Here is a 27,030-nt window from a genome sequence, read left to right as displayed (position 1 = left end):
CCACTTGCAGGAACCAGAGCATGCTGACATTGTCAGGTTTTAAAATCAAAAAGTGATTCTGAGTTGCCATAGTCTGATAGGTGCTGTGCCAAATTCCTGAGTGGCCCTGTAGGCCCGATGCTGAGGAGATTCTTCCCAGAGAGGGCAGCCACTGAGCTGAGGTCTGAGGGAGGCATCGGCAGAGGGAGCAACCATCTCTCACTGCTCTTCCTCAGCCTGCACCCACTTTATTTTGGGGCCTCATTATCATTACTCATCTAACAGTTCCTGTTGTTGACTATTGTACTCACTGGTCATTAGTAACTCTTTACCTTGTAATAAAATTGCTTATACGTGTCCCTCAAAATGATAGACTTTTGGAGAGTTAATCTCTCTGCTAGTCACATCAAACTAATTAACAACTTATTTGAAAGAGTTTAATAATGCATGTGATCTATATTTCCTATTAAATCATTTTTGCCTGAGAAACACTTTTTTTTTTACATATGACTTTCAATATGAGAGTGTTGCCTGCCATTCCTATTTGTTAATTGTTAAATTCGCCTTATGAGGCTTTAAACCTTTGAGTTTTAATTTGACCCGTATTTCTTATTACATTTATTTACTGTGTGTGCAGAAGTGTGTATGTGTTGTGGGAATTCCGCCATTCCGCCAATGACCAATTGGATGGAGAGGGTTTTTTGTTTGTTTGTTTGTATTTTGCCTTATGGGCGTGGTCTTCTTGGACGCCCTTAAAACTGTGGAGCCAGGTCACGCTCACTCTCTTGGGTGGTGGGAGCAAGTGGAGAAGCTGGCTTGCAGTTCCTTCCATCACCGGTGGGCTGAATGGTAGGACGGAAACAGCCGAATCAGCGGCGGCCTCTCAGCTCTGTTCTGTGTCATGGGAGTACCTTATAGATTTTATTCCTTAATAAATCTTACCTGGTCCCATACTTCAGCGTCGTGCTTTATGCTTGTTGTCATAAGACAGCTTGTGGGAGAACAAGGGTTCTTTCCTACCGCTGTGTGAGTCTCAAGGATTGAACTCAGATTGTCATGCTTGCTGGCTAATGTCTTAACCTACTGAGCCATCTCATAGGTCATAAGGAACCCATATTTGTTAGTGTATAAATACTCTTTATTTCATAAAGAAATTATCATTCTTGCTGCCCTCACTGTATCATAACATTTAAAGGCAATAGTAAATTAAAAAGTGAATTGTAGAGAAAGACAAACAGGCAATAATGAGGTTATATAAAACAACAAGGTTGATTGTACTCATGGTACAACTGATGAGTCTTTTTCCCTTCAGATCTGTAACTTCTTTGAGTGTTTTGTGCCAGGCACCGGTTCAAGCACTCAGCATGCACAAACTAGTTTGCTTTCCATAACAGCCCAGTGGGTGGGTATGATATTTTTTCTTTACAGGTGAAGAAGCAGAAGTTGCTCAAGGTCACACAGTCATTCTCTTATATGTAGTTACCAGACTGAGACCTCCAAAGAAGTGTGTAATGTGTAGCCCAGAACAAAGCCAAGTGCCTCCAGCTCTCGCTTGTTCTCACCTCATTGCCCTTCTTCTGTACACTATGCTCAGCCTCATGATGTCCCTAGTCACTTTCTACAGACCTGTCTGTAAGAGTTACATCATCTTCTAGAAGGCTGGAAGTGGGAGACAGAGCAGAAGAGAGGATGAGAAGCACACAGAGCAGGGAGAAGACCTGGGGGGTGTTCTCCTGCAGTTTGTGTGGCACCTGTATCAGTAACCAAGACAGCACGTGTTGGAGAAACTGGCTCCTTAGATGTCTCAGCCAGTGTTGTTAGCAGCTTCATGATGGCTGTTCTAGCATCTAGTGGAAGTCAGAAAGAGCAACAAGGGATGGAGAGCTGCAGATACTGGAAGTTATCAGACAAGGAGTAAGAAGTAAATGGTGGAAAGGCTGTCTGTGAGTAGCTGAAAACAAACTGTGACTCAGAAATCCCTGGGCTAGAGGAAGCTGATGTCTCTGTCACCTCAGGAAGTGACTAAACAAGGTGCACAATTCCTTCATGGTGAAGGGAAGTCACAGTTCCTGAGCTCCTGGTGTCACATGGGTATGCTTCTGTGCCCTTGGCTTTTGGTCTCGTCTATGACTCTTCAGTGCTGGGACTGGAACCTAGGGACTTGGGGTTGCTAAGCAAAGTCTCGACCACTGTCCTAAATTGCCAATCCCACATGCATCTGAGTAAGAGGAGCAGGTGATAGTCATGGTCTCTGATGGGAGAAGGGTTAAGGCTTCCAGTGCACTAATGATTCTCTTTTTTGGAGAACTATTAAACAGGATATACAAAGTGGTTTCATATATGCTTTAAAAATCTATATAGGTACCCTACAGTATCATTATCTCTGTTTTGTAGATAATGAAATATTTACAGAGGTAGAGCAGGTTTTAGAGTTTATTTTACGGTGTATGGGGGGGGTATATGGGCACATGTGTAGGTTTGAAGGACAACTTGTGGAAGTTGCTTTTTCCTGCCACATGGGTTCTGGGGTTCAAACTGAGATTATCATCATCCTCGGTAGCAAGCATCTTTCCTCATGAGCTATCTTGCTGGCCATATAAAACAATTTCTTAGTCATATACTACTAGATCGGAAAGCCTGATACTAACAAGAGAAAATAGCCAAGTTTTTAGTATTTTCTTGTACAATATTTGTAATAATTACATTTTTTGAAGCTTTAAGAGTCTTGTGCTTTTTAAGTCATCAGAAAAAGAAAAATTCACTAGTAATATGAATATCTACTTTTATCCATAGTATTCTTAAAAATCACACATGCTAATGACATCTTTCATTAAAAACTTTATTATAAAAATCATTTATTAAAAATGTCAACACTAGCTGGGTGGTGGTGGCACACACCTTTAATCCCAGCACTTGGGAGGCCGAGGCAGGCAGATTTTTGTGATTTCAAAGCCAACCTGTTCTACAGATCAAGTTCCAGGACAGCCAGGCAGGGCTGCACAGAGAAACCTTGTCTTGAAAAACAAAACAAAACAAAAACCAGAAAAACAAACAAACAAAAAACCCAAAAAAATCAACCCTAGGGTTGTGATTGGAGCTGGGTGGCAGGGTATTTGTTTAGCATGTACCAGCCCTGGACTCCACCCACAGCTCTACTGAAAAAGGAAAGTTTGTACCAGCTGTCTGCTTATCTCAGTTCTGATTTTTTTCCAATGTAAATTGCAGATTTGATTATGGTAACTAGGTTGTCATCTTACATTCTTTGTTCCAGTAAATGTGTCCCTGCCCAATTAGGTCAAATATTTATTTGTTTTGATGCTTAAATCATTAGTATAATACTTAACAGTTCTTTGAAGAACGTGTTTTTAAACCTCTCAGAATCTTTCTGTGTTCTTGAGGAGTTTATATCAGTAAGTTCGTAGTTGATAGCCTGAGTTACTGAGTAAACCAAAAGGTGGGGTACTTTGCTGCTGGGTCTCCCCTCCTCCACATAACCAGACACCCCATCTTCATGCTTAAGAAACAACTTTGGTTAGGGGAAAAATGCTAACTTTCCAACAAGTTTCACAATCTGTGAAACTGTCCTATTTTTAAAAACATTGATGTGTTGTGTGTGTGCCTGCTTGTCTGTGTGTGCATTATGTATGTTCAGGTGCCCACAGAAGCCATAAGGGTGTTGGATACCCTGGAACTATAGTTTCGGACCTTTGTGAGCTTCTTGATGTAGGTTCTGGGAACTGAACCCTGGTTCTCTGATAGAGTAAGAAGTGCTCTTAACTGCTGAACCATCTCTCCAACTCCATGTTTCATGGATGTTAACTGAAGCTGACTACATGTACAGTAGTGTTGTGTACAGTGTTTTTAGCCACTGCAATGTGAAAATTTCATGCTTGTCTTTGATTATTCAGAGTGGCAGCAGTGTTGTTGTGTTACTGTTTTGCAGCCACTTTTAATTGATGTTGAATCATGCACACAGGGTAAGTAAAAAGGTTGTAGGCATCGAGTGAGCATTCTCCCTTTAATGTGCTCATTAGTGGTGGCAAGCCCAGATTTCAGCACATGTCAGTAATTTACATTCCATTGCCCAGAGGCTGCTCTGTTCTGCAATAGCTTCTAAACCTGATGAATATATATTAGAAATAAACAGAGTAGAGGAGCTGAGAGCCAAGTACCCTGCCAGGCCTTGCAGTGTGTGCTGAAGCTTGCCGTGGATCTCTGATTAGCATTGCAGGAAGCAGGATGAAAGAGAAAAGAAAGTGGCTGAGGCTGGACTCCTGCTTCAGGCTCCTTTCCGTGGCTACCTCTCCATTTCATCTTCCTCAAATGCTTTTTGGTGTCAGGCTTTCTGGGAAGTGAGAATACTGTTGACTATACATGGGACGTGAACCTGCCCAGGATCCTCCTGCTTCCAAGCTATTCAGCTCAGTTGACTGTTTCCAAAGTTAAGGGCTTTCTAGGCCTTGAATGTCATAGGTTTTGGATGACTGCTTGGGACCATTGTGGGAGTTATTCATGGGATTCATCCCTTGATTGCTGATGGCTGTTGGAGGCTTGCATCGGTCGGTAAAGGAGAACTGGCTTCCAAGGCTGTGGTCTATGTTGTTAGACATAGGGATAAGTTGCTTACTGATGTCACTACAATGGTGCATTAAAAACTTGATATTTTATAATGAAGTGTCTTTGAGACATGGGTTTTTATTGCAGGTTACTTTGTGACAAAATGGTGTTGTGAAAATGCACTAGCTCATCTGTCTTGAGAATATTATGGTTCTTTATATATTTTAAATATCAGAACTTTGGTTTATTACAAGAAAGTGAGTTTTAATGTTATCAGTTATGTATATGTGTATTCATCATACTTTGTCTATGTATTTGTGTACTTATTTTTATAGTGCTAGCCCAAACATCCTGTTTAAGAAGTTTGTTCAGGGACTGTATAGACAGCTCAGTAATTAAGAGCACTTATTGCTCTGGCTGAGGACCTGGGTTCAGTTCCCAGCACCCACACTGGGCAGCTCACTGCTGCCTTCAATTCTAGTTCCAGGGGTTCTGATATCCTCTTCTGGCTTCCACAGGAGCCTGTATGCATATGGTGTACATACAGGTAAGTAGGCACACACACATATACATAAAATGAAAATAAATATTAAAAAATTGTTCAGAACTCATGGTTATAATCTAAAGTCAATGAATTTATACCATGTAATATTGAATAGTGTCTATATTCAAGTCAGATTGTTGATGACAAGTTATATGTGACTTGGCCCTCGGATCATTTTATGAAGGCATGTTAAGCAAGCTCATTAGTCTTTATGTTAGTTTTTATTGAGTATAGTTTTGATAGTGGAACAATGTATTTTGCAAACTTTCTTATGTAAGAAGATAAAAATGCAGATCTTGAGAATATTAGTTTATTAACGTTTTTATCATGTAACGTTTGTAAAAATGTGATAGTAAATTAGACTTTGAGATAACCACTTGAAACTATTCATTTAGGATGCTTGCCAGTTTAAAGCCACATGAATTAAGTTCTGGAAAATCACTTTCCAAGTTGTGGAATTTCAGAAACTTTGAATATTTAACTGTCCAAACTGTCATCTATGTAAGTTCAATGTCCACATTGAGTTAAAAAAAATGGTAAGTTTCTCAGTCAGTTAGAACTGAAAGAGACATCTGCTTTTAATTGGTGTTTTATTTTCTTCCCAGTCAGTAAAAATTTGGTAAGACATGAATTATCAAATTCTGCAGTGCTAAGCAACTTGTCAGCTGTCAGTGAGCACTCCTTCCAGCCGCTGTGCAGAGGGAGGTGAGGGGCTGACTCATCTAACAGAGTTCTGATCACAGGTTTGGAGGACAGCGGCCATAGAGCCCCTGCCACCCTGCAGTGTCGTCAGTTGTAGATTGTGATTCCTGGCGCTTCTCATGCAGAATGAGCATTTGACTAGGGTTAAGAAAGCCTTCTCTGTAGGTAATAGGTCATGTGAGGCAGCATGGCGGCATCTTCTGCTTCTGCAGTTGATTACTTTTATAGTAAATGTACTAGTTAAATTCTTTGTGGTGAAAGTTTGCGCCATTTGAAATGAGCTTCACGTTATGGTCTTATGTACATGGTCTTCCTGTGTGGAGGAGGGCTTTGCATGGGAAAGGTTTGCATGGGAAGGTTTGCATGGCCCCCGCTGGAAAAGAAAATGGTTCTTTCTGTTTTTACCATTTACACACATCAAATGTAAGGATAAAGGACTCGGTTCCCTTGAGACTCTGGACATTTTTAGGACCAAGAAAGACTGAAAATATTGCTGCTATATGGATTACATTCTAGTTTTCTAGTTATCAAAACTGGAACATGACAAAAAAAAAACAAACTCTTGAAAGTCTTTGAAAATAAAGACATAATAACTCTCCTAACTGTTTGTATGAGAGTGGAGTTTCTCTTTTTCATGTTGAATGGTGTTATATATTTGGGGTAGAGTCATGTTTTAAAGGGAGTTCAGTCTTGTATCAATGTTTTTTGAGATTAGTCTTTTAGTATTAATGGATTTCAGTTACATCCTGTTTGTTTCTTTTTTTCCTTTCTGTCTATGTATGAATACTCGATCAATACATTTTACCACCAGGAAAATTATTGAGTTATATAATTTGATTAAAGAAATCTCTGCCACCTGGATGGTAGAGGCAAGTGGATCTCTGAGTGAGTTCAAGGCTACCCTGTCTCCAAAAAAAAAATCTGTGCTGTATGTTTACATGTAGGTTGTATGGGTTTTATTTCAGCTTATAAAGCATAAAAAAAGTGGGTGCTTGGAAAATAAGCCCAATGTTGGATGTATGATTGATAAATGGCATACTGAATGTAAAGGCCAAGTTGAGTTGTTTTTACACAGTTAGGAAAACAAATGAAATACAATAAATTTAGAACTTTTAGTTAAACTATACAGAATACTTTTCCTAGTCATTTCAGTACTTGATAACGTCAAGGCTTATGGCCCTTGTACATTTTCCAAATGATGTGCTTCTCAATACATAAGGGCTTAATTTACTCCCTGCCAACAAGTCCCAAGGTGGTTTTTAATAATTGTGAAATTGTGCCCCAGTACTGGCTGCTACTGCTGATGCTGTGAGCACCAAGTTGGGGAGGAGGTGGATTCTCATGGCAGTTCTTGTAGCCAGTGCTGGGATGGGTGGTTTTGTTTGGGATCTAGAGTAACTGTTTTATCTAAGACATTTTTTTCTTTGAACCATACCTTAATGCCTCTGTATTAAAAATAATTTATAGACAAGACAGCCATATTTCTTTTAATTAAACTTGTTTTTATATAAGTGATCTTTATAATTTTATATAAAATTAATACAGTTAAATATTTGTACCTTAAGAACCCTATTACATTAGTTACTACTGTTGATAGGTTTGGTCTTATAAGTAATGTAATTTATATGCTTATGAATACTATTAGCTGAAATATGTGTTCTCTGAAGTCAAGGTGCTCACAGTGACTTTCATTCCTGCCTTCCGTGGTGCTGTGTTCTCACTTGAGAAACAGATAACACCTGTGTTTCTCTGCAAGAAGATTGAAACTGACTGTTAGTATTTGAATACCCGTGCAAGTGGGCATCTGACTGCATTGCGGTCATGTAGGGCAGGGAAGGCCTGCTGTCCTGGTTGCTAAACATTCTTCTGGTTTCTATTCAGTTTAATCAGGAATGCTTGACTTTCTACTTTTATTTGTGCTTTCTTTGTCTTTTTTGCATGTAATTTCTGTTGTTAAATTACCATGCTTTCTTTGTTGTGTGATCTTGACACTGTAATGATCTACTGGATCAGGGATTACTGCCTGACCTGAAGCAGTGTGGTGGTTTGAATGAAAATGGACCCCCATAGGCCTATAAGGAGTGGCACTATTAGGAGGTATGGTCTTGTTGGAGTAGGTATGGCCTTCTTGGAGGAAGTGTGTCACTGAGGGTGTGCTTTGAGGTTTCAGAAGCTAAAGCCAGGCCCAGTGTTACTCTCTCTTCCTGTTGCCTGCTGATCCAGATGTGGAACTATCAGCTACTTCTCTAGCACCGTGACTGCCTGAGTGCCACTATGCTTCCCACCATGGTGATACTGGACTAACCCTCTGAACCTGTAAGCAAGCCCCAATTTATTTTTTTCCTTTATAAGAGTCGTTGTAGTCATGGTGTCTCTTCACAGCAATAGAAACCCTAAAACAGACAGTGATCTGTAGAAGGGACTTGCCAATGGTGTGTGCGTGTGCATGTGCGTGTGCGCGCTTTTAGTGAGGATTGGGATAGAGTAGAGTTAGAGTGGGCAGCAGTGGTGGAGAAGGTTGGAGATGGGTCAGTGGTGGAGAAGGTTGGAGATGGGTCAGTGTTGGTGGAGGAGGCTGGAGATGGGTCAGTGGTGGAGGAGGCTGGAGATGGGTCAGTGTTGGTGGAGGAGGCTGGAGATGGGTCAGTGGTGGAGGAGGTTGGAGATGGGCCAGTGGTGGAGAAGGTTGGAGATGGGTCAGTGTTGGTGGAGGAGGCTGGAGATGGGTCAGTGGTGGAGGAGGTTGGAGATGGGCCAGTGGTGGAGAAGGTTGGAGATGGGTCAGTGTTGGTGGAGGAGGCTGGAGATGGGTCAGTGGTGGAGAAGGTTGGAGATGGGTCAGTGGTGGAGAAGGTTGGAGATGGGCCAGTGGTGGAGAAGGTTGGAGATGGGCCAGTGGTGGAGAAGGTTGGAGATGGGCCAGTGGTCGTGGAGAAGGCTGGAGATGAGTCAGTGGTGGAGGAGGTTGGAGATGGGTCAGTGTTGGTGGAGGAGGCTGGAGATGGGTCAGTGTTGGTGGAGGAGGCTGGAGATGGGTCAGTGGTGGAGGAGGTTGGAGATGGGTCAGTGTTGGTGGAGGAGGCTGGAGATGGGTCAGTGGTGGAGGAGGCTGGAGATGGGCCAGTGGTGGAGGAGGAGGCTGGAGATGGGTTACTGGTGGAGAAGGTTGGAGATGGGTCAGTGGTGGAGAAGGTTGGAGATGGGCCAGTGGTGGAGAAGGTTGGAGATGGGCCAGTGGTGGAGAAGGTTGGAGATGAGTCAGTGGTGGAGAAGGCTGGAGATGGGCCAGTGATGGAGAAGGTTGGAGATGGGTCAGTGGTGGAGAAGGTTGGAGATGGGCCAGTGGTGGAGAAGGTTGGAGATGGGCCAGTGGTGGAGAAGGTTGGAGATGGGTCAGTGTTGGTGGAGGAGGCTGGAGATGGGCCAGTGGTGGAGAAGGTTGGAGATGAGTCAGTGGTGGAGGAGGTTGGAGATGGGTCAGTGGTGGAGAAGGTTGGAGATGGGTCAGTGTTGGTGGAGGAGGCTGGAGATGGGTCAGTGGTGGAGAAGGTTGGAGATGGGTCAGTGTTGGTGGAGGAGGCTGGAGATGGGTCAGTGGTGGAGAAGGTTGGAGATGAGTCAACAGTAGTGGTGAGTGTTGATATGGGTGTGCAGGAAAAGCACCCATACATTTTAAAAATAAAGTAGAGACCAGAATTTTTTCTTCAAGGGCACTTACTTGTGGTTTTACATTTCATTCTTTCTGTAATAACACACTTTGGGGATAGAAAGAACATTCAGTCACGAATCTTTAGTTAGAAGTTTTAGAAACCCAGGACTTAAAGTACAGCAACTGTGCTTATTACAGGACCAATGTTGGGTCAGTGAGCTACCTTTGATGGTGCTCCCTAGCAACCACAGCTCTCAGTATTTAGTTCATGGGATTTGAGGAAACTAAGAAGACAAGGATAGCTTGGCTTGAGGAAAGTTGTGGAAACAGAACAGTCAGCTCTTAGTACATGTTGGTGTCCATGTTTATTGTCTTTTTTTTTTTTTCTTTCAGAAAGGAGCTCACTATGTAGCCCTGGCTGGCCTGGAACATACTGTGTAGACCAGGCTGGCTTTGTATTTGATGGGGCTGGAATTCAGGCAGGTGCCACAATTGCTACTCTTAACCATGACACTTTCTTTTATGCAAGGATAAAGTTAAGATGTTTGCTATGGAGAGTCTCTTGACCTGGGCAGTGAGAGGAATGGGTGCTATCAGTCATGATTTTGGAAGGCTAGGTCAGGGCGAAGTCTAAATGGTGGCAAAACAGTTGAAAAGTACTTTGCTGAGATTAATATTTACTTTTAAAAGTAGTTGATAGATAAGAAGCTCACTTGAGTAGATATGAAACTTACTTGTTTCTTCATTATTCACAAGGCTCAATTTTAATGAAGGGAGAAGATTACTTTCTAAAATCTTGTTTAAGCAGGTTAGCATAGCAGAGGTATGTGTGTGAGTGTGTGTGAGTGTGAGTGAATGTGTGTGTGTGTGTGTGTGTGTGTGTGTGTGTGTGTGTGAGAGAGAGAGAGAGAGAGAGAGAGAGAGAGAGAGAGAGAGAGAGAGAGAGAGAGAGAGAATATGCCACAGTGTATATGTGGAGATCAGAAGATAACTTTGTGGAGTTATTTTCTCCTTTCATCTTTAAGTGGATTTAGGGATCAGATTCAGGTCATTGGGCTTATGTGGCAAGTTCTTTTATGAGCTGAGTCTTCTATCTGGTTGTACTTTTTGAGAAAGAGAAATCCCAGGTGATCTGAAATACTAAATTCTGACAATATTTAATATTAACTGAAGGGAGAACTTCTTAGAAGTGGGTGTTGAGGGAATTTGTGCCTGGGAGGGAATCATCTTTGTCATGTATCTGTGCAGTTGATAGTTGGAATTGGAAGATGATGGGTTCACACAGAAGAGAGACTATCACAGACAACTTGAGTTAACTAACAAAATTTCCACCCACTTTTGCTTTATTCTATGTAGGGCTTCCTAACTAGCAGCACACTCAAGCTTCATGGTCATTTATTTTTTGTACATTGTCTTCTTGCAGGTTTGTGGACTGAATGAGGACCATAATGCATCTCTCTCTCTCTCTCTCTCTCTCTCTCTCTCTCTCTCTCTCTCTCTCTCTCTCTCCTTTCCTCTCCTCTCCTCCTCCTCCTCCTCCTCCTCCTCCTCCTCCTCCTCCTCCTCCTCCTCCTCTTCTTCTTCTTCTTCTTCTTCTTCTTCTTTCTCTCTCTCTCTCTCTCTCTCTCTCTCTCTCTCTCTCTCTCTCTCTCTCTCTCTCTCATGGAATCATTAGGATTAGCATGGCCCTGGCATGAATAGCTTGGCTGCTCTTGGTTGAATGGATGAGTGAATGGTGACGTTAGTTAAGTAGATATTGAAGAAGTATAAAGTTGAAATCTGGTTGTTTTGGCACTTGATGAAGAGAGAGGAGGTCCTTACAAGTGAGCACTGGTTATGTGTTGCCTCTTCCTCATCCCCTGGAGAACCTTTTCATATTGTAGGAATGTACTTTGCTTATATACTTGTCATATGTTTGTGTTCTCATGCTTCTTTTACAAATCCTGTATGCCTCTCTCCCTAAAATATTGTCTCTTTTGTCGTGTTCCTTGATTGTCTGTTGGCCATGTCTGGTGTTTAACTTCTAGTGTTCTGACTACCCTTTACCCTGAGTTTTTATTGGCTGTTACGCACATTGTTTGATTAGGTTATAAACTCTTTGTGCAAAAGCCGTTTCTGTCTAAACCACAGAATGTTCATAGTTTAAAAGAACACTAACCTGGTGGGATAGTGGGATAACTGATGTGTCCAAAGCTGGGCAAGACACATAGGGACACCTGATGTTTGCTTGTTTCCCTGTGATCTGCCTGTGGTCTTTAACTTCTTGCATAATTGCTTGCCATTCTATCAGTTGCCAAACAGGTTAGATGGTGTGACAAGGTAGCAAAGTCAGAGATAAAAACACTGATTTGTGGCTGTGTTCTGATCTCGGTCATTTTGTCAGGCTAGTGGATCATGGCTGCTGTTTCATCCCAGAGTGCGCTTTTTTCACTGGCGCTGCTGTTTTAGCCCCCTTCCTTTTATCTAAAGATGCAGTGAATGTCAAAGGTTTCCTTTAAATGAGTCGTCACTGTGATTCTAGAGTAAACTTTTCATACAAAGTAGAATCTGATGAATGAAATATTACCTGTGTAAAATGGTGTTTAGGACAAAACCAGCCTCAGAACAGTCCCGTGTAAATAGTGCTAAATACAGATCTGGCTGTGATGGCACATCCTCCTATTCCCCTTCTCCCCCCAGCACTTGTGGGGGCGAATTCAGGAGGATTAGGAGTTCAAGGCCATCCTTAGCTACATGACAAATTTGAGGCCAAAGAGAACCCATCTCAACAACAGTTATTAAATAAATATTATAGTTCTTGTTAGTAGCATTAAACCCCCCCCAACCCTAAAATAAGTTACCCATCTAACAGATAATCTCAGACTGAATCATTCTTCTATGTCTTTGTATTATTTTGGCTTCACTGCATCTTTGTTACTGAACAGAATAAAGAATGAAAGTAGTAGATAGTGGATTCTAGCAGTGTGAGAAATTACCATGCTGTTGCTCAGGGCAGTTAATTACAAACCAGGATCTCTGCTATTTTAGCATTCCACTCAACATCGAAAACAAGCCTTGTCACTAGGCTGTACTACAGCTCAGCAATGTGCAGCAAGCCGAACATCCCAACTATAGCTAGAAAGTGAAAGCACTTTCATAGTGCATGACTTTTTTTCCTGTCCAGCAGTGGCATTGAAAACTTGAAGTGTTCTAGAAAGCAGTAAGTTAAGCAAGGTGTATGGAGGAAAAGTGATGTGGAACAAATATTAAAAGAAATTTAGAAATGTTTTCAAAGGAAACAGAAAACATAAACAACTCAGAGACTAGCATAGACTACTTTGAAAGCTATAAAATGAAATTTGATATCTAAAGTCTGGACTGATGACCAAAAGGTCTCTCACTTGTCCCCTGTGTCTTGGCTTCTCTGCCATCAGCTCCTTGTATTAATGTGAGGAACACCCGTGTTCACATCCTCTTATGCTAATCAAAGTGCTGTCAGATCAGTGTTTGTAAAATTGTTTACCCAAATTCATACTTTAAGTTATATTCTGAAATTAAACTAGAAAAATAATTTTATTACAAGTAGCAACAATAATTTCTGTATTCCTGAGACAATAAAAATAATTGAAACAAGGAGATATGAAAAAAGCTCATCTTAAATATCAAAGCTTTAGAACAGTTGTTTTCTAAGAGGTCTGAAAGGAAGAAATGACAGCTTCATACTCAGTAATTCCTAGAATCAGTCTGCATGAAAAGGACCTTAGCATCTCATATGGATGTTAAGTGTGAAGCCTTTTACTTCTATTTTATTATCTTAAAAGAAAACCGTTAACATTTCTAATTGTATATTAAATTCAGGCTTTATCACTATATAGAATGAAAGTAAATATAATTTCTTAAAAATGCCAGGTAGATAGATGATACAACGAACAATTCCATCTAAGATGATGTAGTGTGATTGCTAGTGGTGGTGGTTTGAATAGGTGTGGCCCCTAGAGAGTCATGTGTTTGAATGCTTGACCCATAGGGAGTGGCACTATTAGGAGGTGTGGCCTTGTTGGAGAAGGTGTGGCCTTGTTGGAGGAAGTGTGTGGTGGGCTTTGAGGTCTCTTATGCTCAAGCTACTCCCAGTGTGACACACAGCCTCCTTCTGCTGCCTATGGACCAAGATGTAGAACTCTCAGCTCCTTCTCTAGCACCATGTCTGCCTGTACGCTGCCATGTCCTGTCATGATGATAATGGACTAAACCTCTGAAACTGTAAGCCAGCCCCCAAAATGTTTTCCTTTATAAGAGTTGTTGTGGTTATGATGTCTCTTCATATCAATAGAAACCCTAACTAAGACATCAATATTTATGGATATATTGTCTGTAATGCTCAAATATTAAACCAGAATCCTTTTCAAAGAGGGAGGCTAAAATTCACCCCACAGCCTGATGTTTTGTTAATTCCAACTTTCTTTATATCTTTGGTGAACCAGCCCTTGGCGCTTCCCTGGATATTGTCTCTGTTGTTTCTCTTAGATTCTTGCTAGTACAAGCAGTTTCCCATGATAGAGAGGGTCTATGGAAGTAGTCTTAGAGACCTTATTGTTTTCTCACATGACACCTCCATTCTGGGGAGGATGAAACACTTCATTCACATCCTTAAGCATTAGGAACACCAGTGAATCTTTCAGCTGGAAATGTTTTCCATAGCGCAAAAGGGTTCTCTCTGTCTTTTTTTTTTTTTTTTTTAAGCACAGCCCATTCAGGTTTATGCTAAGTCATTGCATTTCAGTATCCTGATGTGCCAAGTGTAGGCTGGTAAAGTTTAACCACAGAACCTCTTTCTTCTACACTTGAAGAAAGTTCTGATTGCAGGGAAATGAAGATAAGGAAGCAGATAGGTACAAAAGAGATGTCAAAAACCTTTGACAAATGGTAGAATAATTCCAAATTTAACTGTGAACATGGTAATTTGAATTTAAAAATTGATTTCTCCATAAATTTAAACCCCAAAGTAAAAATATCCAGAAATTTAGTTTGTTTAAATGCTTTTTTTTATTAAAATAAAAAGTACCAAAAGCCTCTTGTTTTCTTGAAGCATCTTTCTTAGAAGTTCAAAAACATTTAATAAAGGAAATGTAACCATTTTCTGACTTAATTAATATTAGCTGGAAAATAGAACTGGAGCCTCTCTCATGGCCAAGCACTAGAAATGGAGTGTTCTCTTGCTGTTGTGCGTCCTCCCTATCCATGAGTGAAGAGTATGGAGTATGGTTAACTGTGTTCCTTAACATGTGCTGGGCCGGGAAGTCTGACTTCTGCCAGTGGCTGAAATGGAGAAAGCGAAAGCTACCATGCTCCTCTCCCCTAACTAAACACTGTGCACAGCTACCATCTGGAAGTAATATTTCGACTTGAGCGCATTGTGCCAAGTAGACACTTAATACAGAATATACATTAGACTAAATGAATCCCAGATCTCACCAATATTGAAAGAGAAAGAAGACCTGGCTTCCTTTGCTTGTACTGTTAGCATAAAGTGTTGTGTAATTGAAATGCAGTTGGTAAGAATGCCATGAGGTTTCAGTGGAACCTACAGTTAGGGAGTATCTCTAACAATTTCAGAAACTCTTAGCTTTTATTTTGATTTAGAATTTTAAAATAGAACCTTGGTCTTGCTGTAACAATGGAGTTTCATTCTTATCAGTGCTGGGAGAGTTAATTGGGGTTCATCTTCAATCATTCTAGTCATGTTTGTCACCTTGCAGGAACCTAGAACCACTCTGTGTTGGAGTGGCACTGACTTCTACCTCCCTCACAGGACTGATACTGTTACATCACAAGCAGTCCCCTAGGAGTGTCCCTCCCTTCTGCTTACTTACTTGTTCGGTTTATCTTTTATTTGCAGTGATTTTTTGATAAAGGACACAGAGTTCAGGCTGAAAATCTTTACCAAATAGATTTCAACAAGCCTGCCTTGAGCTAGGAGTCAAAGCCATCTCTCTCTTGTACAACAGCTCATTGGATTCCAGATAGCAACCTGCCTAAAATTCCTTCCTGGTATGAGACTGAATTGTTCATTTGTTTTTCAGTTAAACAAAAACAACAACAACCAAACAGAAACAAAACCCATCTTACAGTTTGGTGGTTTAGAAAGAGGCTGGAAGAGTGTACTCAACACTTTCAGGGTCAGCCTGCTCTACAATGTGAGTCTAGATGATCCAGGGCTACAAACCAAAAACTCCAAACCAAATCCAACCCTCTCCCCAAAGTCTGAGTAACAATGCAGAGAAGTCCCAGAAGTGACCTTACTGGAAACAGAAGCTGTTTACATTCCATAACAAACCTCTGCAGGTTGCATTTACCACACTGTGAGCACAGCAAAGTACTGTGACCAGACTTAAAGACATGCAGCTCTTAGCACTCAGCATACAGCATGGTAGAGTTTGCTGCATGAGAATAAAGGGCAGCAGTAAGAGGGAGAGGAGGAGAGGATGGTGGACTCTTCACTGTTCACTGCTCTGTCACTTACTGGACACATGTAGCTTCTCATAGCCCATTCCCAGCGTGCAGCACAGGCGGCTAGTGTGCCATTTTTGTCAGTCCAGAGAGTGAGTGCAGTGACAGCAGCTCCTCTCAGAGCTCAGTACCCGTGCTTTGACTGAGTATATGTGTGTGTGTGTGTGTGTGTGTGTGTGTGTGTGTGTGTGTATGTTGTATATATGTTTGTGTGTGTGGTGTATATATGTGTCTGTGTGGTGTATCGTGTGTGTGTGTGTGTGTGTGTGTGTGTGTGTTTTGTATATATGTTTGTGTGTGTGGTGTATATATGTGTCTGTGTGGTGTATCTTGTGTGTGTGTGTGTGTGTGTGTGTTGTATATATGTTTGTGTGTGTGGTGTATATATGTGTCTGTGTGGTGTATCGTGTGTGTGTGTGCGTGCATGTGGTACATGTGGGCCAGGAATTGATTCTGGTGTCTCCCTCAGTTGCTCTCGCAGTGAATGTTATTGTTGGTATGTGAGAGAGTAGGGGTCTCTAAGCTCCTCTTGTCCCTTTAGGGGTCTGGGATGGAAACTGAGGGGAGATACTCAGTGATTTGGGGGCTGAATTTGTATAGACCTCCTCTCTTCTCAGGCTCTTTCTGGGTTAGGTCATCAGGGCTTCTTCCTCCTTGGAGGCCATGTAAGCATGAAGTCTATCACTGTGTTGCTGTAGGCAACTGTATTGTTATACCAGGATATGAGCTTGACAAAATAGTTGTTGAGGGCAGTGCCAGTCCCAGCATCAAAGGTGGAGGAATGGGTATCACTGTTAAAATCACAGGCGACAACCTGGTTCTCAGTATGGTCCAGGATGACCTTTGGGTGCTCTCTACATCACCATCTTCTTAATGCCATAGTATCTGGTAGTGTTCTTTAGGTGGTGTCTCAGATCTACATTTGGGGGCAGGAACATGAAAGACAATGTCACTGAGCTTCTTGTTAGCTCTGAGATGGCCTTGCCTACAGCCTTGATCGTACCAGTTGGGGTATGATGTTCTTTGCAGCCCCATAGACATCGTGCCACAGGTTCCACAAAGTGGCCAGTCTTTTGGGTGAGGCAAAAGCATGGCTGTGGTCATGATTCCCTCCACTGAGGTTTTATAGATGACCTTGACTGTGGAGGCTAAGCAGTTGATGGTGAAAGGGCATTGTTGGCAATCCCGAGTGAATTGTCATACTCCTCATGGTTTACACCTATCGTAAGTATAAGAGCATTAGCAGAAGGGACAGAGATGATGACTCAGCTCCACCTTTCAGGTGAGCTCTGGCCTTCTCCATGGTTGTGACCCCATAGCACACTCATCACCAGGATCACTCCCTTTAATGATGGCTGGGTCTCACTTTGAAAGATAGAGATGGATTTCTGATTGATGACTTTTCCTGTTTTCAGCCTTGACTGCCATGGAGCTTACTTTAGGTGTAACAGCATTGGAACATTTTTAGACCTTGTAGTTAAGGTTAGTGAAATCAAAGGTAATATTGATGGCAACAATCTACTTTGCTAGAGTTGAAGGCAGTCCTGGTGATCAGGTGCCTAATATGGCCAAGTCAGTTCATTCCAACCTTCACCATTGTGCCTAAGGGACAAGGCTGACTACAAAAGAAGAAAATGCAAATGTCTCTGAAATGGGGAGGAGCATTGACCCCCACCCCATATATATATTTGTTTGATTTCTGAGATAGGGTTTCTCTGTGTAGCCCTGGCTGTCCTAGAACTCAGTATGTAGGCCAGGCTGGCCTTGAAGTCACAGAGGTCTGCCTGCCTCTGCGTCCTGGGTACTGGGATTAGAAGCATGCACCAGCACACCTAGCAGACTCCATCATTTTTTAAAATTTAAAATTTAATCTTTTAGATTTTTTTTCTACATGGGAACACTGTATTTACATCATTTCTATCATCTCTCTTTTAATTCCTTTAGTTTCCTATCCCCCACAACTCTCTCTCAAATTCATGACCTCTTGTTCTATAATTAGTATTGTTTTATATACTCCCACACTGGGTCCAAATTAGTATTGCCTATATGTATGTGAATTTAAGGCTATCCACTTAGGCCTAAGCAACCTGTCAGGGGATCATCCCTAAAGAAAAATGATTCTTGCTTCCTCAGCATCCAAGAACAGCCTGTAGCTCTTTGTTTATAGGTATGGCTTTGTCAGTTCCCCTCCATCCATGTTGGCATGTTGACTGGTGTGGTGGTGTACAGGTGTTGTACAGGCAACTGACATTGGGAATTTGTGGATGCAACACTCTGTGACGTCCAGGAGACACTATCTCATAGGAGTTGTCTTGGCTCTTACAATTTTTCTCCCTTCTATGTTGTTCACTGAACTTTGGCTGTAGAAGTTGTGTTATAGATATTCCTTTTGGGCCTGGGGACTCCATTGTCACTTATTTCTTCTGCACTCTGTTTTGGTTCTATAATAGCCTCTGCATGCTGCAAAAAGAAGCTTCTTTGATGAGGTATGACTGTTATACCTATCTAGAAAGCAAACAGATGAAGCTTCCTTTTTGGTCTGGGCGTAGAAAGGCCGCCCTCCTCATTCGCTTATTTATTTATTTGGAAAGGCCAGCCTACCTCATTTACTTATTTATATATTTGGAAAGGCCAGCCCACCTCATTCATTCATTCATCTACTTATTTATTTATTTATTTGAAAAAAATATAAATTCATAGATGAACAATTTGCTAACTTGAAGTATTTCTTTCAGTAAGTGGTCATTCCTTCTGTGTGTGTGTGCAGCAGTGAGAGGCTGGAGGAGGAGGTTATCAGGTGTCCTGGTCTGTCAGTTTCTTCCATAGACCCTTGGACAGGGTCTCTCAGTTAACCTGGGTTTGCTGGTTTGATTAGATGAGTTGGCTAGTAACCCCAGGGCCCTGCTTGTCTTTACCTCCCACAGCACTGGGATTATAGGTGCTGGTGTGAATTTGCCTGGTGTTTTACCTACATGCTGGGGGTTTGAACTTAGATCCTAATGTTTACACAGCAAGCACTCTTACCCACTGAACCATCTCCATCTGTCCTCATTTTCAACATAAAGCCTGCTGTAAGTTAAACCTCAAACTTCACCTCTTTTCTTCTTTCTCCTGTCAAAACTTTGCCAGAAACATAAAAATCATAGAATTTAGGAAACAAGTAGAATATTGGAGCAGCAGTTTTGGATTTTTCATGATTTTTTTTTTCTGTGAATCATCATTAATTTCCAATGATGATGAAAATCCCCCCTTTTATGACAATTAAAAATACGTTTATCTGCATTCACTTATTTATCATTCGTGTCAGACTTAAAAGGACGTTAAAAAGTATGTTTTTTAAAGCAAATTTTGTATTCATCATGGATAACAGATATAAAGAGTTAACTGCTGTGGATGTCTTTCTCTATGCTGTGAATATATGTTGCTCTGATTGGTTGATAAATAAAATGCTGATTGGCCAGTAGCCAGGCAGGAAGTATAGGTGGGATAAACAGACAAAAAGAATTCTGGGAAGAGGAAGGCTGAGTCAGGAGACACCAGCCCACCCTCCAGGGAGCGGGATGTAATGGCACACAGGTAAAGCCACGGAACACATGGCAAAATATAGATTAACAGAAATGGGCTGAGTTTAAGTGTAAGAGCTAGTCAGTGGTAGGCCTGAGCTAACGGTCAAGCAGTTTTAGTTAATATAAGCCTCTGTGTGTTTACTTGGGTCTGAGTGGCTGTGGGCAACGTGGGACAGAGGAAAATTTTCAGCTACAGTTAACAGTACCATATCTAAAATTTACTTGTAGATGAAATTTGATCAAGTTCAAAAATCACACCATTCACTTTGGTTAGGAACTTGGGACTTTAGAACAACATACCCATCATTCTCCAATCACCATTCAGTCTTCTCCCGTCATCCTCCATGCTCTTACCTGTCTGCCTGTCTGTCTACCTACTTATCTACCTGTCTATTTATTTTTGGGTATAGCATTAAGGGAGTCAGGAGTCTGGGATGACATTTTCTTTAAATATATATGAATTCTGACGTAGAGAGTACTTTTAAAACACGATAAAAAGGAAGTTGCCTCACTCAAACCTTTGTCTGAGAACTTACCTGGTGTACTTACTTACTGGCCATTTCTCTTTTGTGTTATGTGGGATAAAGAATAGTCACTAAATACTTGATGTGAGCATTTTGGGGGATAATTTTGCATTTTGGAGGAAGTAATTTTCTTTAAATAGAATGCATGTGGAAAGCCTGGTTAATCAGTGGTCTAGGTTGCTGGGCTGTTGTTAATCACAAGGCTTGCTCTATAATCATAATGTATTTTGGATATTCTCATTTGTATTATCTCTTAAACTCTTTGTGTGGGCATTCTGATTACTTGATTGCATCTGCCAGGAACAGTGGTTTTTAAAGCAGCATTGATGACAAAATCATGCAGCTTAGCAGGTAAAATGAGAATCTGAAAAGACAATTGTTGGTTGAAGTATGATTGTTGCCTATTGCCTTTGCGACTTGTCCAGTGAGTTCCAGTGTGGGATACAGAAGTGCATATATTATTGCTCTGTTGCCTGTGGCTTCCTCATCCTGGTGGAGACACAGGTTACTGGCAGGTAGAGGTCGCCTGCCTTCTTACACAGAGCAGATTCATTTTTCATCTGTTTTTCCTCAAAGAAGGTTCTGTTAAAAACCAGATAAAAACATGGATGGATGGAATTGTATTTCATGAAAATCTGATATGGCCAAAGAGATTTCTTATGTAGAATTCTACACTTCCTAACACCAATGACTGTAGGTATTGGGTTTCAGTATTATTGGCACCCGTGGACCTAGCTGTCTTATTATCTCAGTGTTCTCTTTTTATCGCAGTTTCTGGATAGTGGACTACCCAGTTTAGTGCTTTATACAATTATTGGTGGGGTTCAGGACATGTTATACCCAAATGTGACATCTTTGGTATTAGAAGTGGAAGGAATTTGAGCCACCACCAGACACAGAAGGTTGCTCTGGCCTTCTCCCACTTTATCCTGTGAAGCAGGTCATAAATCCTTAGAAGATTTTCTCAGCTTTTCTTGACTAGGTCAGAGATCTTTACATGAGAAATGCTACAGACTGAGGGGGCACGGACAGGCTTCCTTAAGTTTCTCCCAGCTAGAGTTATGACACACCATGTTCCTGTCCTGCCTAGCCACTTTTCACAGCTGACTATGCTTCATTAGACCTTCAGCAAACCTCTCTAAAAACCCTCAAAGTTTTTTACATTCTGAGGTATGTGTACTTTAATGATAGAATTCCTGCATAGCAGATGTAGGGCTCTGTGTTCAATCCCCAGCACCAAACTCACCGATGACACCCTCAAACAAAAGCACTCAGGCTTAGCTGTTTCTTTAGCTTGCATTTCCTTCTGAAGGCACCTTGTGTGTCACATGCAATATAGGCTGCATACATCCATATGCTTTTCTGTAGTCATTTCGTCTTTTATAGTTAAGTGTAAGCTTAGGAAGAAGGAGGACCCCCTCTTTTATCATTTTATTTACTCTGGCCAGACTGACAGCCACTCCCCAAATGGACTCAAATTGAATTTTCTTTTCTTCTGCTTTTGTATAGGAAGAAAAAAATATTCATCTTGAGTTTAAAGACATTAGTTTTTCAATACATTATCTCTGAGTAATTTTGGTTTTATTTTATTTTTATTTTTGAGATAGGGTCTCGCTGTGTAGTCTAGGCTGGTCTTGAATTTGCCCTCCTCCTGCTTCAAATTCCTAAGTGCTGGCTTACCAGGTGTGTACCATCATAACCAACTTTCCTCCTCTATCTTATATGTTGAGCAGTTTGTCTCTCAGCTGGGCTGTGTCCCCCCGAACATGAGTGCAATTGTACAAGTCAAGCTGTCATCTAATCTTCCAGATAGGTGCCTTTCCACAAAGCCTTTTCATTAATGACCGTTTATGCTTCCATTTTCTGTCCCAGGTGGTTTTAATTTTCCTAGGCCAATTAGGGAGGGCAGTCCAAGCTACACAGTGCTGTAGTTACTCTGGTTATACATCTGCTTTGCCCCTCCTTAGAGTTCGCTCCATTCCATTCTTTTTCTTTTTCTTTTCTTTTTCTTTCTTTCTTTTTTTTTTTTTTTTTTAAATTTCTCAAGACAGGGCTTTTCTCTATGTCGTCTTGGCTGCCCTGGAACTCACTCTGTAGACCAGGCTGGTCCTGAACTCACAGAGATCCACCTGCCTCTTGAGGGATGGGACTAAAGGCGTGTGCCACTACGTCTGGCTAGCTTTTTTTCTTGATCCCATGACCTCATCCTTTATTTCAGCAAACTTTTCTCCTCCTTTTCTAGTCTGTGCTCTGGTGGCACTAAGTACCTAGTTCTTTGTTATGTCTCTAATCAGTTTTCTCCATTAGCACTTTTTTTTTTTTTTTACAGTGATGTAAGCACAGGCAGGTAGACTCATTTTCAGGAAAAAATTAGATTATTTGCTTTTATTTTCTGTACCATGTGCATGCCTAGTTTCCACAGGGTCAGAAGAGGGCATTGGATCCCTTAGATCTGAAGTTATGGGAGTCTGTGGGCTACCACTGGGTGCTGGGAACCAAACCCAGGTCCTCCACCAGAGCGGCAAGACTTCTTAACTGCGGAACCATCTCTCCAGCCCCCAGGATTGCTCTTAATTAAAACCATAATTGTAGCTTTTAAATTCCCACATCTTGGCTGGGCAGTGGTGGTACACGCCTTTAATCCCAGGACTCGGGAGGCAGAGCCAGGCGGATCTCTGTGAGTTCAAGGCTAGCCTGGTCTACAGAGCAAGAACCAGGACAGGCACCAAAACAACATGGAGAAAACCCTATCTTTAAAAAGAAAAAAATTCCCACGTCTTCTTGATGCATCTTTTGTAGATGTAAACATTACTGGTAGCTTTCTCTGATATTTATTTATTTAACTATTCTCTGATAGTTACAGATATCTGTCAATGTTCTCTCCAGTTGCTGGCATTTTTGTGATCACTACATTTAGCTCAGAGGCAGGCAAACAGCTGGTGTTTAATAAGCGTGGGTGTTGGTGTTCTGTTGCACTGTGTAGAAGACATCGATGCAGAGATTTTCAAGGCAGTTTATTTAGTGAGAGCTTGTTATAGGTAAGTACAGTGTCATGGAAGTTATCTTTTCAAAGAATATTGTCCACATCAGGCTGGTATTCTCTACTGGTTTGCTCTCAGTGGCCTAGCTTTGTTCCATTTATCTTCACTCTTTTGTGTTGTAAGGTAATACTATAACTACATTCTGATATATTGGCTCATATCCTTATTTTAACATTGGCTACAGAAATAATAATTAAATATACAGTTATATCATTGTATGTACGTATATAAGCTTTTCTTTGTAAAAAATTGTGATTTCATATCATGATGCTTTGTTATTAAGTTCAACTTGTTTTTCTCCTCAGGCAGCAGAAGATGTCACTTTCATTGGGCCTGATCCTCATGCTATTCAAGCCATGGGTGACAAGATAGAAAGCAAACTATTAGCCAAGAGAGCAAAGGTCAACACAATCCCTGGTTTTGATGGGGTAGTAAAGGTGAGAGACGTTCGCTTAAATCTTTATGGCATGTATCCTCAGTCAAACATTCTGAAGCAAGTATGGGATCAAAGACAATTATTGTTTATGTATGTATGTATGTGTGTGTGTGTGTGTGTGTGTGTGTGTGTGTGTGTATATATATATATATATATATATATATATATATATGAGGAAAAATAGAATGGTTTAAGTCAGGTTGTTTTCAATGGTATGAACTATGAGCAGGGAGAAAACATTGGTATATTGTACGTAATGAGTAGATATTGATGTGTACTGTCATGGAAAAAATAAACTTGCATTGTAGTATGTATACCTTTAATCCTAGCACTGGGGATGCAAAGACAGACAGATTTCTGTGAGTTTGAGTTCAGTTTGGTCTACATAGCAAATTTCAGGCCAGCCAGGGTTATAAAGTGAGACCCTGTCTCAAAAAAAAAAAAAAAAAAAAAAAAAAAGGAAGAAAGAAAATGCCGTTAGATTTCCTGAGCGTATCTCCCTCGGCATCCTATGTAAGCTGCAGTCATGCTTCCTCAGCTCTGGAGAGCTTGATATCAAGCACCGGCCACACTGGCCATATCAAGGAAGCCCACATGATTGTGAACCTCGGACAGTTTCTAAGTTTCTCAAGGCTGGGATTGGGTGTGGGGTAACTCCCATCTAAGAGCCAGCAAAAGTATTGAGGATTTCAGTCACAAGTGTACAAGGAACCTTTCCAAATGGGCTTGACAGCAAATTTCATTTATTTATTTATTTATTTAGCCCTAGTGTGGTAGAGTCTCATATGAGTCTTGGGCCCCAGGCTCTTGATCTTGCTACTCTGTCTCTGGAATGGTAGAACTGCAGCATACACTACCTCACATGGTCTTGATGGCAGAGTGCTGTTCATTTGACCCCCCAGGAAAACTACACCCTGGCCATACCTTGGCCAGGTCCAGAGCAGAGTGTGTTTTTCTTATTAGCCTTTCCACTGATAGGCATGGGCCTCTCTTTACTTTGTTGGTGTAGAGGTGGGTGCAAGAATCTGGCATTTTGAGCTCTTCAGTTTGAACCTTATTTAATCACAACAGTACTGATGAGTAACAGTTCGGATTAACACTGGCTTCATGAATCGAAGTGTCCCTAGGGGTTCCAGGAGGGGGCTTCCAGGGAACATTTGTTTGATTACTCCATTTTCACAGTAAATGTTTTCTTAAGAGATCAGTAGATAGAGGGTCTCCTAAGAAGAGGGATTGCTCCTTGATTAGAGCTCTAAAGGTGAAAGCTGTGGGTGGGACACTGGAAATGTGTGGGATGCCATCCCTACCTGTCCACAGGTGCTTTGTAGGTGGAGGAAGAGCTTGTGTAGCATTGGCTGGAATTAAGGTTGATACTGCATCATCTATATTGACAAAAACTCCATGCATCTCTCTACTGACTATTAGACTCTCCTGTGAGTTGAAGGGTAGAGGGAGATGGGCACTTGATTTTGTGTCAGAGCATTGCCTGCTGGGTTTTTTCCCTCTACTTCTTTTAGATGATACAGAATAATTATTTTTCCATTTTTTTTGGTTTATAATCTTATAGGTGTCTGTACAGAAAAAAGTGGTACTTAATTTTTGGAGTAGATTACTAGTTTGTGGGTCTTATTTTAGTTTTTCAAATGTGTTATAATACTGTGTGTGTGTATATATATATATATATTCCAATGTATAGGATAGCTATAACTCTTGTATACTGTTGCTAGGCATATAAATTTATGTTTCATTATGGAAATCAGTATGGAAGTTCCTCAAGAAATTGTGAGTAAAACTACCATACTACCCAGCTGTACCATTCCTGGGTATTTAGCCAAAGAAATCAAAGTCATCATACAATAGAGAACCTTCACACTCATGTTTATTCAGTCACTATTCATAATAGCTGTACAATATATAAAGAAAAGTGTGTTATATTAATTAAGCCATTAAGAATAAATTATTTTGGTTACAGGAAAATGTATGGAACTGAAGATGATAATGTTTAGTTAAATAAGCCAGGCTCAGAATGACAAATATAACTCCTCGATATGGGATATAGGGGAGGAGGGCCATGAAAGTAGAACATGGAGAAGCCTGAAGATAAAATAGAATTGGTAGATTGCTTGCCCAATATGCATAAAACCTTGGGTTGAGTCCTCAGCACTGCACAGTCCTGCAATCCTAGCATTTGGGGGAGATGAAGAGAGGAGGCCAGATGTTAGAGGTCATCCTTGTCTACATACTGAGTTTGAGGCTATCCTATTCTACTACTCATGAGACTCTGTCTCCAAAAAAAAAAAAAAAGGAAAGGGACCAGTAGGGGGTGGGATAGTTATGGGTAATGGAGGATAAATATGATCTAAATAAAAATCTTTATGTGTTTATGAATTATCATGACAAGTTTATGTTGTTTTAGACAATTAATGTATACTAAACAACTTGTAGAACAATCTTCCCTTCCTTCCATTTGTCCTTCTTTCCCTTCTTTCTCTGGTTCTTGAATTGTCCTTTTCATTAGAGAGAGATGAATGTTTAAAATGTAATTTTCAATATTATATCTGGTACCATGTATTTCCCTTTAACAAGTTTAGTTTCATTCATCATTTATGCGGTGGTTTGAATAAGAATGGTCCCCTTAGGCTCATATAGTTGAATGCTTGGTCCCCAGTTGGTGGAACTGTTTGGGAAGGATTAGGAGGTGTGGCCATGTTGGAGGTGAGTCACTAGGGGTGGGCTTTGAGGTTTCAAAAGTCCATTCTTTTCCCAGTTAGCTCTCTTTCTGTCTATTGCTAGTGGATCAGATGTGAGCTCCAGTTACTTCTCCAGCTACTCTCCGGCCTGCTGTCATGCTCACTACCATGATGATCATGGATTCTACTATTCTCTGGAATTGTGAGCACTGAATTAAACTCTTTTAAGTTGCCTCGGTCACGGTGTTTTGTCACAGCAACAGAAAAATAACTAAGACATCATCTAATTAACTTGCTCTTGGAAAATGGAGAGCAGAGCAAAAATTATAACGTGAGACTTGTATAAGAAAGCAGGGCTCATGAGTAAGGAAAAGGAATTAGCCAACAGTTACTTGCCACTCACTGTGATTGCAAAGAGCTTGAAGTTCCAATGGGGGACCAGCAAACATTCAGACAGTTTAGCCCATCTCAGTGACATTTATCTCAGTGGACACAGACTCATATAGGAAGGGCACTGAACCCAGGTTTTGGGTAAAAGTGATAGCTAAGCAGTAGATGAGAGGCAATGAGTTAGGTACAAGGGAGTATTATTAAGACTGTCAGTAAAAACATGGTCTTGAAGGATCATGGAGCAGAGAGACAGGGCCCACTCCAGCATACCATGAAGAACTACAGCAGGAAAGCTGGTAAGGTTTGAGATATGGCCACCAGTTCTGTGTAGAGGCTTTCCTTGTGGCTTTGGGAGCCCCCAGCCAGTTTCATGCAAATGGTTAACATGAGACAACTGTGTAAGAAGCAAAGTCATTTTGGGGAGTGGAGGATGTAGCCCAGTAGGTGGGGTGCTAACAAGCCCAGG

General features: G+C 41.1%; 1 protein-coding gene across 3 annotated transcripts in view; it reads left to right on the top strand.

The window, feature by feature from the left end:
* The window catches only part of Pcca (propionyl-CoA carboxylase subunit alpha), a 378,979-nt gene that overhangs the window by 81,408 nt on the left and 270,541 nt on the right, over positions 1 to 27,030 (top strand). For all 3 annotated transcript variants that reach the window (XR_009381162.1, XM_059273166.1, XM_059273165.1), the window contains exon 7: positions 23,354 to 23,485. Coding sequence is in view for 2 of the 3 variants with exons in the window: in XM_059273166.1 (XP_059129149.1) it covers positions 23,354 to 23,485 (132 nt within the window). In the remaining variant the exon portion in view is untranslated. The remainder of the gene's footprint in view (positions 1 to 23,353; positions 23,486 to 27,030) is intronic.

The sequence above is a fragment of the Peromyscus eremicus genome, chromosome 9 (assembly GCF_949786415.1).
Source record: "Peromyscus eremicus chromosome 9, PerEre_H2_v1, whole genome shotgun sequence".
Classification (NCBI taxonomy): domain Eukaryota; kingdom Metazoa; phylum Chordata; class Mammalia; order Rodentia; family Cricetidae; genus Peromyscus; species Peromyscus eremicus.
This window is presented reverse-complemented; position numbering and strand designations above follow the sequence as displayed.